The 14,207-nt window shown below is 39.8% G+C and overlaps 1 protein-coding gene across 12 annotated transcripts in view; it reads left to right on the plus strand.

The window, feature by feature from the left end:
• The window catches only part of mllt10 (MLLT10 histone lysine methyltransferase DOT1L cofactor), a 59,462-nt gene that overhangs the window by 26,361 nt on the left and 18,894 nt on the right, over positions 1–14,207 (plus strand). For all 12 annotated transcript variants that reach the window (XM_039666787.2, XM_039666788.2, XM_039666789.2 and 9 more), the window contains 4 exons: positions 218–313; positions 421–730; positions 4,590–5,234; positions 9,730–9,902. In XM_039666787.2, the coding sequence (XP_039522721.2) occupies positions 218–313; positions 421–730; positions 4,590–5,234; positions 9,730–9,902 (1,224 nt within the window). The remainder of the gene's footprint in view (positions 1–217; positions 314–420; positions 731–4,589; positions 5,235–9,729; positions 9,903–14,207) is intronic.

Genomic DNA, 14,207 nt, shown 5'->3' on the forward strand with positions numbered 1-14,207 from the left:
AGCGGCACTAGACTGGGGTGTAAATTAAGTTGCAGTAGACTCTGGTCAGGCCTGCAATGTGAATCCTTTCCTATCCAGAGGAATACCTTTTATTTTTCTTTACAGGAAGATCTTCATAGTGTAGGCCACAGTCCTTACCAAATTGTACCGGCTTCAGTCAAAACCTTTGCTGTACCTACCATCTTCATTAAGTTTTTTTGTTGTTGTTTCATCACAGAAACATAAAGAAAGAGATCGCCACAAACCAAAGCACAAAAAGTCTTTGGAAATGACGCCTTCCCTGGTGCCAGCACTGATGGTGTCCTCTGAGAAGGTGAGTCCACCTGTCTATTAGTCTAGGATATATGCCTGAGAGTTCATCAAATGTCAACAAATAAGTGCATTCTAAGCCTTTTTGCCCATGTGTGCATTCCCTTCCAGAGCTACAGCAGCAGTGGCGGAAGTGTCTCCTCCATCTCCTCCACTCAGAAGCGACTTGATGACAGTGGAGGCCGTTTCACCAATGCCAACTTTCAGGAAGTTCCAACTCTCTCCAGTTCCAGCTCCAAGGATGGCGGCTCCTCGGATGGTAAGAGCTCGGATGGCAAAAGCAAGAAGTCCAGCTGTCACGGCACGAGCTCAAGCTCGGCATCCAGGGGCCGCAAGTCCGTGCCGAGCAAAACCCACGGTCCTGTGGTCACCACTGCGACTTCATCCACGGCCCCCTCCTCGACCAGTCCTTTTCAGCAAGGTGAGACTTTTAAACATGCCAACTTCACTTTCACTTCAGATTGTTGATGAGGTGAATTGGTAAACACCCTCTCCATGCTCCTGAATTGAGCGGCCAGATTCAAGTCTCGTGCCCACTTCCTGTGCGTGACATTTTGAGCGAGTCTGTTGTGACAGAGCTGGATGGAAGCCAGAAGCCGTAAGCTTGGCGTGTGTGTGATAAGGCTGTCGTCTGGCTGGCTGCCGCTGTATTGTGGAGCGGCGAGTCTTTCTGAACTGGCAGTGCTGTGGGTGGTGTCTGTGTGTGTGTGTGTTTATGTGTGTTATGAGGGAGGTTTGGGAGTCAGAGGAGAAGCATGTTCCCTTCCTTTCTGCTATCATGCCGTGATGGAGGAATTGAAGCAGAGGTCACGTCTGGAAAATTCAGACTAATCATTAATGTGTCAAAGTGCTGCAGGGGCCTCCTTGCTGGAGTTACGCACAAACGCGCAAGGAACCTGGAAGAAGAAACAATGCAGTGTTTTCTCAACAGAGTGCAATGAGATCAAAAGATGTTGGAGATTAACTGCAGAGTCTAATCTTCTCACTGAGAATGTCATATTCTCTGGGCTGTTGTGAAAACACCTGACACAGACCCAACCCACACAACTGTCCTGTTCGGCCACACTGATGTAATATCCCAAGTATATGAGAGATTACAATATCAGCAATCTTTTATTAAATTGAGTCCTTTGTGTTTGACAATAACAGAGCTGTAGTAATATGTAAAGTTTTGTATATTGCCGCTTATATGAATCTTGTTGTTGTTGTTGATATAAAAATGGTAGATGAAAAGTAATATTGTTTTAGGCAGGATTTAAGATTTTAAGTTAAGTTGGGTCTCTTTTCAGACAGATTTTGATCATCTTCAGGCAGTAAATGGATAGCATGCTTAATCTAAGATACAGCAAAATTCCTGAATGTGTTTTTGGAACAATTAGAAAATGTAGCTAGTTATCTATTTGTCATGGCATATTTATTGGCGATATTACTTTATCTATCTATCTGTGCGTGTTTAATTCCCAATTTTACTGTGCTGTCTATCCCTCAAACATTTAAAGTCTCTGCAGCCTCTTGCCACAGCTGTGAAAACATACACGTCAGAGTTGTTTCTCTGACTTTGGTTAAAGGACGAGTCCTTGACTCCTTGCCTGAGGCGAGGGTCTGAATGAACGCCTAGATCTGGGTCACCATTTTGGCCTGCCTACGTACCTGATTGTTTGGCTTCCTGCGAGTATTGACCGGTCCACCAGATTATGAAATTTCCTGATTTCTTCAGAAAATAGTTTTCAAAAATATTCTCAAATACTTTTCTTTAGAATTATCAAGAATAATTTTGAGTCCGACTCTGAAACTAAAACCTTCTCATCTAAGAGGTAAAGTTAAGTCAGTGTATTAGTTTAATTTTTGTATGCCAGATCAGGAGGAAAAATTAAGCATCAGATCCTTGATCCTCCTACCTTTTCAACATTTTTTGTTTTCATTTCGGACAACTAATATAGTTTGAGTTTGATTTTTCTTTTTAAATCTTACCAACCCTTGTAACTCTTTCGCTGCCAGCATTTTTAAAAAAGAGTTGCCATTATTTTACATATGCATCTGCTCACATAGCCTATGCCTTCACTTGTTTCTGCTTCTTTTTCGCCTGTGTTTTGATCACAGATATTCTGTACTCTTTCTGAAGATGTGTAATAGCGCTCCCACATAGGCTTGGGCGGTATTACGGTAATATCATATACCGCGGGATCTAAAAATAGCAACGGTATCAGTTTCAATATCGTCATACCGTCAGAAAAAAAAAACAATGCACTTAAATAGGAGACAAGGAATCCTTGTCTCCTATATAAATGCAATGTTTTAAATACAATTTATTTAATGGCTAAAATGCTTATATCTGGTTCTCATGACGTGACAGTGTGGTGACGAGAGAGTGGGGGAGAGAGGGCAAAGATTGAAAGTTGCGCACCGAGTGACTTGGTCTCGAAGAAGAACACGACTTCTGCAGTTTGGCAGGGATGGGCATTTCAAGCAAAAATAATATTTAAAGATTGCCTGGTATTATTCGATTATTATTTGAATATTGTGCCCCACCACCACATGCACGCCACATGCATGTAGTCTACAGCGGGCTATAGCTTAAATATAAGCTAGGTTTGAAAAATTTTTTTTTAATAATATGATGTTTTTCTATGTATGTTGATTTTATGAAAAGGGAACTTCATGAGATAAATAAGATAAGATCATAAAATGCGCAATACCGGAAAACATTTGGAATGGGTCAGTCAGACATGATTATGACCACTTATTACGTTTTGTTTTGTAGAAATCCTTTCATTAAAACGAATTTCGTTTTGAATAAATTGCATCTTCATTTAAATTTTTTTTCCATCAACGAATTGCCTGGATTAATTAATAAAAAGCAAATATAGTGATCAGGACACGCGCCGGCGCATGACTGGAGCGCGACTCATACATGAACTGAACCTCGCATATAAGAAACAAGATCTGAGAAGTGTATATAGTAAGCTTGAAATGTCTACTTTTAAACAAAACAAACAATCTAAAAAAAAAATTGGCTGCTCTCTGCTTATGTTTAGGCTAATTCATATGAAGTGTGCATTACTCTTTATTCGCGTTCACTACCGCGAATATGCTAGTTTGCATCGTCAATGCAATCTTTATCTTTGCAGCAAATTACATAGAAAACACGTTGGGTCAGTCAGACATGATTATGACCACTTATTACGTTTTGTTTTGTACAAAGCCTTTCTTTAAAACGAATTTCGTTTTGAATAAATTGCATCTTCATTTATTTTTTTTTTTCATCAACGAATTGCCTGGATTAATAAATAAAAAGCAAAGATAGTAATCAGGACACGCGCCGACGCGTGACTGGAGCGCGATTCATACATGAACTGAAACTCGGCATATAAGATACATGTCTTAATGATCTGAGAAGTGTATATATATAGTAAGCTTGAAATGTCTATACTTTTAAACAAAACAATTACAAGCTAAAAGAAATGGGCTGCTCTCTGCTTTAGGCTTATTCATATGAAGTGTGCATTAGGCTACTCTTTATTCGTGTTCACTACCGTGAAGATGCCAGTTTGCATCGTCAATCCAATCTTTAGCCTATCTTTGCAGCAACTGACATAGAAAACACTAGTTTATTAATAAATAATTTTATCTCGGCTCCGCTTGGCTCGCGTCGCCGAGTGGACAGAGCTCGCGGCGCGTGATCTTCAGAAATGCGCTTCCCACTCTAGAGGAAATATCACCACTCTGCTCACATTCTCTGGTGTGAGACAATGTGCATCTCCTGTTTTCTAATAGTTGATTGACAGCTTTTAGATGCATTATTGGAACCGACACTCTCTGGTTGAACGTGTCATCATGTGTGATGCGTCTGAGCCTTATCTCGTAATTTTTAATTAGTCAAGCGGTAATACCGTATACCGCGGTAAAATAGGGAGGAGGTTTGACGGTATGAAAATTTGGATACCGCCCATGCCTACTCCCACACAGTATAACTGAAAACACAAAAAGCCGTCAATGACGGTGAAGCGCAGTTTCATAAATGACAGAAAATTCTGTCAATGGTGAGGTAAATGGTTGTGTACATTGTGGCAAAAGTTGCTAAACTATTTTGGACAGAATTTAAAATAATTTATACAATATTACAAGCTACAGCTATGCTGTGTTTCTGTGTCCTTAAAAATTAATGCAGCAAAAAGGTATTTGTTTTATGACCACATGCCACACCTCTTTTGGTTTATGCTGACTGTCTGTTAATATGGTTGTGACATTTAAAGTGCATCTTTTATCTCTTTCTCTCTCAGGTCTTTTATTAGGCAGCAGCAGCAGTAAATCAGCCACTAGTGGGTCTGTGGTTCAACCCACATCTGATTTCCTCAGCTTCTCTGATCCCAGCCTGAGGGCCAGTGACTCGTACACGCCTCCATCCTTTGGCCGTTGCCACTTGAAGGGTGGTGCAGAAAGCGGAGCCTCTGAAGGCATGGTGGCTCTCAACACCTTCAGCGTGATGTCTCTCCCCCAAAGCTCCAGCAAGCATTATGAAAACTGTCACCCAGCAGGAGAGCTGGGTGGCCTGGCCTCCGCCGGCTACAAACGACCCCAGCCCTCCTCGTCCTCTTCCTCTGCGACATCATCTTCATCTACAGGCGAGGATGGAGTGAAGAAGAAGAAGAGAGGGAACTGGAGGAACCGGTATGGACCGTGCTTTACCACCCAGGACAGTAAAACCACTGATACCGGAGAGCACGGATCCACAATGCCCTCATCCACCTCCCCTTCGCCATCCTCCATGAGCACCATGTCCTGCCGTGGGAGCACCGTTAGCAGTACTGGAGGTGTGGGAGCAGTGGGTGCTGGGAGCAGCAGTCTGGGGATTCAGAAGTCCCCATCCCTCCTCAGGAATGGAAACTTACAGGGTATGACTGTCAGTTCCCCACCTGCTGGACCAGGTGAGCAGAGAGAGCCATAAGATGCTTTTAATTTGTTTAAAGTTTGCTAATTCAGCTAAAATTAATTAATCCTGTTTATTGTGAATTGTTTAAATGTGCACGAATTCTCGCTAATAAGGAAGAATTATAACAAAAGGGTTACATGATTAATCATTTAAATCTTGATCAAGATTTCTTTGACATTGGCACATTGGTTATTTATCCTGTTTTTTTTCTTCTTCTTCTTCTTCTTCTTTTGACATTTCCATTATCTTGCATTGGTAACAAAACTCTAGCTTTCATGCTTTGGGTTGCCAGATGTCAGTTAAGATCCCTCAATCAAAATGTTCTCTTAAATGGATACTTATTCTTTCTTCCTAGTGTTTTACTTAATCATCTCAAAGTGGCAACCATGTGTACCCAGTGTCTCTGCACTGTGTATACAAATTCTGATGAACTTAAAACTCGAAAAAGTTAAGATTTTAAAAAAAGTTTTAAGAAGTTTTAAACACAAAAGTTTAGCATTCTCTATTGAGATATTCTGTTCAAATGAATGGGTAATATAGCCCAACTGTGTCTGTTTCCTGAGTCCAAGTTGACATTCTTTTAAATTTGTGCTTGTGTGGAAGTATAAGATTTCTCATAATCGTAATTAGCCCTAGAATGGATGAGCCCTAAAAGCCCTAAAATCCTATATGACTTTTTCTAAATAAAAAAATAACTAAAATCATTCTTTTTAATGCTAAACATGAATTTAGACATTTTTATATATGTATGTGTATATATATATATAAAAAAACATTGCACACAATATTTCAAAGAAAAAAGTGCATATTTGCTTTGAAATTATTTCAGCTGACATCACCAACCCCTCTTGTTTTATAGCTATCTGCCGTATTAAGACGTAATTTTTGCCGTATTTTTCTGAAGTCCCATCCTGTTTCATGTTGACTTTGAGGTCCATGGATATCTCTATTTTTTTCAGCCAATGTTGTTTTTTTATTTCCATTTTTTTACATTCAAAGCCTCATTTTTATTCCTTTCATATTACAAATGACGTTTACCATGGCTGAAGTGATTTTTTTTTTTCTTTTTAATTTGTCTACACACACTATTTAATCCAAATAATTTCTCCTAACGTTCTTGTTGACATTTTTTTGTCTCTATTTTTTTTTACCTTTACTGTTTTTCTTTTCTTTTTCTTGGACCCATACTAATGGAAGCATATAAAAAATTGGCTATCATCAATTGGCATGTTTTGGTCGATCTGAGAATTATTTTTCAGGAATTACTCATTGGTGGGGTTTTTTTTTTTCTTCGATATCCCAGTCAGTTCAATTCCATGAATTGCAGTTTTTTCCATCTCTATTTATTTAAAAAAAAAAAGAGAGAAAAAAGAAAAAGAGAATCCATTCGAGGTCTGCTTTTCTCGAATAGAAGCCTGGGAACCAGTATGTTGTTGTTTTGGTCTGTGCTGAAGCTCATTAGGATAAAAGTGGATGGAGGTGCTCTCTAAAGTGCTTCCTCATTCCTACCTGATTGAGAGCTTAGAGTGGCCCGCTGAATCTCCATAGAGATGCACATTAACCTGTTGAGCCCGAGGGAGCTGGAAAAGGGAAGGAGCCCGTAACAGGCAATTAGTTATAATTTTATTTGTTCCTCCCTGTCGTTGTCTTCGCTCGGGATCTAGAGTGAGCCGACATCACTTACTGGTTCAAGATAGTCTGCAGAAATGCCCTGACCCCTACTGGCCTTCCCGTTCACTAATCTGGAGCCAGAACTTGCGATCTTGGTGCACATACTACGTTCTTTCTCACTCATTTCCTGGCACTAACTCACTCACACCTGCTAAACCTAGACGTTGACATAAGCGTACACATGCCAGTTAGAATGTTAAACGGGCCTTATCTGTGGTGCTGCACTGTTGCTTGGCAACCATCCGGCTTTTTTGTAGTTTCTTTCCTTCTGATTAGAACTTAAATCTGGTGTCTTTTTTTTTCTCTTTCACTCCCTGCTATGTGCCATCTCACTATCACCCTGTCCCCTCTCTCAAGGATTTTTTTTGTTTGTTTTGTGCTTGTTCTCCCACCCATCTCTGCCCTCACCTGTTCCTGGCCTTTGGCTGGACTGTAAATATTTAGCCATTGCTAATGCAGGGCTACAGCAGAGTGCTCCACCTCATCTATCTGTCTCACCCTCCCTCTACTGCTCCCAGCCCTCTTTCTCTCTTTTTTTTTGGATGGATGGATGACTGGTCTATCAGGGGAGCAGTGGGAGCTATTATTAAATGCAAACATCTATCTCAGCCCCGGCCGGGTGTAGGGCTTTATAGGGTGTTATTTGGAGAGGGTGGAATGGTTCTTCTTGGTTTTCATCTGAAATTAGAAGGAAAAGCTGGGTGAGACAAATGAGCACAATTTACTGTTAAGGCTGGAAGACAACACAACTTTTGATAACTGAGCAGATTTTAAAACACTATGCATTGTATGCTTGTCGACTTAATGGGGTTACAAAAAAAAAATTAAATATAATTTAGATGGACTTCTTTGCAATATATTTTTCTTTGTAGTATCTTGCACATGATTCAGTGTGAAACTAAAAATGTTACCCACAAGTTAAATTAAGTTCTATATATTAAAAAAATCCATTTTGTTTTTTCTTTTCACTGCCCTGTGTCTTGCATTTTTAAAACGCAATGTACCTGAAAGAGAATGTTTGAACCATATTTTCCATACACTGAATACAATTTTGTTTCTCTATACAATGAAAGTTATTTAAGCCAATTGGCTTTAATTATATGGATGAAACAACACAGAGACATTTTTCATCATATCATCTTTTATGTTCCACAGAAGAAAGTCAAACAGGTTTGGTGATATTACAACACGATGCACATAATGACAGATTTTCATTTTGGGGTGAACTATCCTTTTAAGCCTGGATTTATTACTCTAGGATGAAACTGTGCAGCTGTTCTGACCTTTCAAGTAAACATTGACAAGCAATGCATGCATTTGCTGCGTTAACTGCAGCCGTGCGCCTTAACTTATCGCTCTCTGTCGGCATACATTAGAAACATCAAGCCTGACTGACTCTTCGCATTTGATGCAACAAATCTTGACGCTAGTAACCCAACACAAAACACTTCAAGACATCGATTATTGTTTATGATACCACATTTAAATTAAAAACATCTGTCACGTCAAAGGCCTAAATGCGTTCTACTGCCGTGCAACAATACCTCGAATCAGTCCCTCCTTTCTTCTCTTCGTCCGTAAGAAAAGTGCAGAGGATCCTTATCAGGTTCTGGGCCTCGTCATTAACCTCCCTCTGAACTCGCATGGATTTTCTGCTGAGAGAGGAGACAGGGGTTTGACTTGAAATGCTGGCTAATCTAATTTGAAATTTCCCCTCTCTTCCCCTGATTTGATATGGGGGGGTTCAGGAGACGATGTTAAGTCCTGATCGATCGGTCTCGTTCGATCAGCACCAGATAACAGGATCTTTGTCCTTGCTTTGTTTGGTCGCTCATGTCTTGTAACCTCTAATCAAATGCTCTGTTGGTTGACCTTTTCTGAAATGTTAATTATTTACCAGATTACCTGATCAACACGGTGATTTAAAGATTGATCCAATCGTTAATGCATCAAGTTAGCCGTTGGTATTCTCAAATCTTCTAAAATTTAAACGAATTGGGATTAAATGGAATACCGTGACACAGTGGTGTGTAAGCTTCCTTTCTATATGTGGAGTTCAGAGCTTGGTACTGTAAATGCTTCACGTGGTACCTCTCCGCCCAACAATGTTTCCTTGTTTCAGCAGTGAATGTAGACTGCCGCGAGCCATTCATTCCTTTGTGTGGCAAGGGGGCCTCTCTCGTTCCTCCAACGGGTCAGCCTGGGCCATCAGCTGGGTTTATTTGAGATGGTGGCAGGGGAGGAGGGAGAGAGAAAAGAGGGAAAAATCAATAAAACAACGGCAACAACAAACAGCGTGCATGTCAAGAACCGCCAAATAAATATGAATGGGCCGCACTCCCGCCACGCCTGGAAAGCCCTCAGTCATTTTTACAGAAGAAATAGTGAGTAGTCAGATTCAGGGAACTGTTTTCTGGGTCACCGGGAGGCCGGTGCAGAGTGCATGTTGAGAGGACTCAGAAATGCTTTGTGCTCGCTCTCGATGTCTGCTGTAATGAGGGCCTGGTCAGACAGGCCATTCAAAGTCCACAAAGTTCATCTCAGGGGCAGCTAGAAAGATAGATGGATAACCAGTGAAGGTATATTGGAGGACAGAGGTTGCCCTTACAGCTATTAAAAGTTTTCTTTTACCACTAGATTACAGGTCATAACCTGCGTTGATTTGTTTCACATCCCCCAGTTGTTATGCCAGATACCCTGCTGATAAACAAAACAATGTTATTTTTGACTGAGAATAAGAAGAAATTGTTTGTCTTGGAGAGTGTTGAAGATGTGCTGGTTTTCTTGTATAATTTACTGTAATTGCTGTCTTTTTGCAGGTTCGTACCCCAGCAGTAGTGATGTAGCCTGCTCGTTGTCCAGTACGGTGCTTGGAGGGTCTCTCTCCGGATCCAGTTCTGAGTTACCTGCTCATCAGTCTGTGGTCACTTCAATGCCCACTCTCACCTCACTACCCCCGACCGCCCCGTTCACCAGCACTTCATCTACACATGTGAGTATTTAACAGACCTAATTATGTGTTCATGTTTGTTTGACTATTTCAAAACCGAATTTGGTTTGCTTTTGGTGAAATGGATGAATGAATTAAAGAAATCGATTTGAGCATAAAAATGTAATTCAGCATCCCTAGGCTATATTAAAACGGCATAAGATATTTTTATTAGGGATGCAACAATACCGCTTTTTCAAAACCGATAATAAATGAGCAGAGACTGGTTAGCTACTTGCTCTACGTTTATTTAAAATTAACAGCAAGACAACTAGAAGTGAATGTGTTTTCCATTAAATAAATCACACACAGTAAACAAAACCTTAACAGAAAAAACTTTGCAATGAACTTTGCAATTTAGACGCGCAAACTGGGTCCCGATGCGATGAGACGCACAGGCAGATTGGGCTTGAAGTTGTTCATCCTCTGACGTGGCGCTTTGCGCGCTGTTACAAAAAAAGCCGTGCACACAACCAAGTGAAATGGGATCTTGCTCTACACCTTCGCGCTTGTGGGGGTGCGTCGAGTATAAACAAGGCTTTACTCCGTGTCAGCGCTTGCTCTGATCGGTAAAGGGGCAGAGATTTCAGACCTCTGTTTATTAAGGAGATCTCCCAGATTTCTCCTCTTGGGAGGGGGGCTGCACAGATCTCTCCCGAATCATCTCTAGCAGTAGCAGCCTCCGAAGCACCACTAACTCCACCTCCGTTTCCCTCGTAAGCTAATATTAGTATTTAAACATTCTCTATGATAAAAAATGTTTGTGAAACAAATATTTTAATAACCTTTTTTTTTTTGGCGGTTATATTGTTCCAATGAGGGTGTTCAACTATAATCATCACACCCCTAGTTCCACGGCGGCATCCATCTTTGTAAATGTACAAAATTTGCTTCACCGTCGCTGGAAAGCCCACCCCAACGTTTCTGATTGGTGCCGCGATTTCAACGGCTTAGAATTGGGCTTGAATGAGCTCTTTGCCAGACTAACTTGCAGAGCAAATCTAAATTTGCCTGAAGTTGTCTGGGTTTTCCCCAGGCTAGATTAGTGGATAATTCAGCAGTAAAATTAAGTCTAGAAAAATCACAAGTGCACAATTATTGTATTAAATCTGAATATTTACTGAGAAACATTTAGTGGGCAACTAATAAAAAGTAAGTGTAACTAAATCTGGCAAAACGTTACACATTGCTGTTTGTAGAATGATGCGCTTTAAGCCACATGGAGTCACAGTGTGCGGCGCGTCGAGTCCGCATTCAAAAGTTTAAAGCACCACAAAGGAAATGCATATTGATGCGTAGTGTATTATACAGTATCTATCTATGCAATAGTGTATTGAGCCTTTTCTTTTAACAGTTTTATATGTCAGATACTGTGCACGTGAAGAACAATTACAGTGCTCTGATTCTACTCTAGTGTTGTGATCTAACAGACACCTGGTAGAAAAATTACATGATTTAGTTACAGCAATGAAGTCCTGCGATATAAAGTTGTTTAATGCAAAAGCATCTTTTATCTACTGATCAAGTAATAGTAACATTGAATCACCTTTGAGAGTTTCATCGTGTTGGCTGTAGTGATCGACCGATATATCGGCCGGCCGATATATCGGGCCGATATTTGAGGTTTTTACGTGTATCGGAATCGGCCGATACACCGCTGCGCGTTCGCCGATAGTTTTTTTTTTCCGCCGTTATTTATAGACAGGCGGCCACGGGCAGCTCCGTGCTGCTGGAGATGCTGCAGTTCACGTGCCCCGCCCTCCTCCACTAGCAGAGTGCAACCTGCTCTTCACGAGAATGGTAACTTAAACTTTCAAAGGATCTTTTAAATGTTTGACTCCTGAAATATTGTTAAACACTTTGAAAATGGAAACACGTCGCCCTATAACTGTTATGTGCTTGCAACTAAGCAAGTTTGTGGGTCCAAATGGAAAACGCGAATGCCTCGTCTATAAAACTTAACTGCTTGCCATTGTATTAAGAAGCTGCAAATAGTTAAGGTGTAGGTTATCCGTTCAGTATGCATTAGGACTGTCTATGAATATTCTACATTCGAATATCTATTAATTTTGAAGGTGAAAATTAATATTTGAATGTGGAAAAACACGCCCGCGGTTGCAGACTAATAACGTTACCACAGCTGCACAGCTCGCTCGGAGCGCTCACTGTCGGTTCTATAGCCTACTGTGAAACTTCAATCACTGAACGAACTGAAGCCTGCTATATTTGGGACAAGAGTCGAGACTCGCAACCTTAAATTGCTTGCACAAAACTCTTGTTTAGCACTCAATATGTGTTTGTTGTTCATTTAACCGACGCGCAGAGACCGTGAGGGCGAGAGAGAGAGAGAGAGTGCCTGAGCGAGTCCAGGGCGAGACAGAGTGAGCTCTGCGGTCTTGGCCATTAGTTGATTTACTTGCTTTTTAATACGTTGTCAAATATGTTTAAACTCAAATAAACCATCTAATACTAGTAGTTATGTCTCTTTTTATTAATGTGTCCTGTTATTGATGTAATGCGCGTCAACAACAAAACGCGCAACGGGATGTTCGAATATGTTTTTTAGAGGGAATATGCAAACGCCATTTGAGCAATTTTGACAGCCCTAGTATGCATACGGTAACGAACTCTGGTCATAGGATTAAGGAATGCCAACGTTATTCTGTGCTTTTTGTGGGAGATTTATTCAGCGCTCACCTGGCTGAGGTTTGGGGCGTGTGGAGTTTGTCTCCCTCGCAATCGCAGTATTAATATTAGAGACTAGACATGCTCATTTTATTTTATGTAGGAAAATTGAAACCATGCAGTACATAGTTCGTTTCTTTTAAAATGAAGTACAGTGTGCACTGTGCACTTTATTATGCTGGTTGCTACTCTGTGCAATAGTGTAATTATTTAATTTATGCTTAAATATTCATTTTCAGCACTGAACTTTTTTTGTTCTACTTCATGTTTTTAATATTTTTTAAATTGTTTATCTACTTGTTCTTGTTCTACCTCACATGTTTTTACTATTTGTTAAATATTAATTTTTGAAGTTAGTTAAATGTTACTTTTATTAAATTGAGACCTGTAACATTTGTTAACATCATGTTATTTTTAAGATGTAAATTGAGGGAGCAAAATGTATCGGCTCCAAATATCGGCTCAAGAAAATCGGCAGCCCGTATCGGTCATCGGCTAAGGCTGATGGGAAAAAAATCGGTATCGGTATCGGCACTAAAAAATCCATATCGGTCGATCCCTAGTTGGCTGTCGTACCCGAATGGCTGACAGTCGCAGCGGAGGGAAACATTTACTTGATCTTGAATTTAATGACTTAAATATTAAGTTACATCTTGCATTATACTATATAATGGCTTCAAAACACTTATAAAATACTGCAGGAAAACTTTATGGTACTTTATAATGTTTTTGTGCCTTTTGTGGGGCTTAACTATAACACAGAATAGTAATATAGGCCTACGCACAATATCGGATTTGGATCGGCCTCGTCTGACGATAACCGATCCGGCAAAAATGGCTATATCGGATTGGTTTCGCATCCCTAATTTTTGTTTAGGATTTAGCTACTAATACACTACCATTAGGTCAGTAATGTTTTTTTTTTATTATTATTCAGCTAATGCATTAAATTGATCAAAAGTGACGGTAATAAATTTCATATAAATCATCATTTCCACCGAAACAAAGCTTTACACACAACTGTTTTCAGTATTGACAATAATAAGAAACATTTTTGGAGCAGCAAATCAGCATATTAGAATGATTTCTGGAGGATCGTGTAACACTGAAGTCAAGAGTAATGATGCTGAAAATTCAGCTTTGCCAGGAATTTTTTTTCATCACAGGAAAAAAAACACATAGTAAAATATATTCAAATAGAAAATATTGCAATACTATTTTACAATATTAGTTTTTACTGTATTTTTTATCAAATAAATGCAGCCGGAGAGAACTTTCGAAAACAAAGAAAATCTTACCGACCGTAAACTTTTGAAAAGTAGTGTATACATGCGAAGAAAATGGAGCTAATTGCACAACTTAGTTTCTGCTCAGTGCTCACACGGATCTGTAATGCATTATCTCTCCCAAAATTAAAATTTTACTCATAGTTTTTGTACTGTGTTAACTTGCTCCAATTTTATTAAAATAATTGCTGTTTAAGCACATTCATGGCACAAATAGTAATTAACGCCTAAAAGGCTCAGATGTAAATGCTGGGTGCAGCTAATTATGTTTTAAGTAACTCGCATGTGATTGTGATTTTTCCCTTTTTTCTTTTTCTACAGAACAAATGAATTTGGT

This window comes from Pimephales promelas, chromosome 22, assembly GCF_988280905.1.
Source record: "Pimephales promelas chromosome 22, fPimPro1.hap1.1, whole genome shotgun sequence".
Taxonomy (NCBI): Eukaryota; Metazoa; Chordata; class Actinopteri; order Cypriniformes; family Leuciscidae; genus Pimephales; species Pimephales promelas.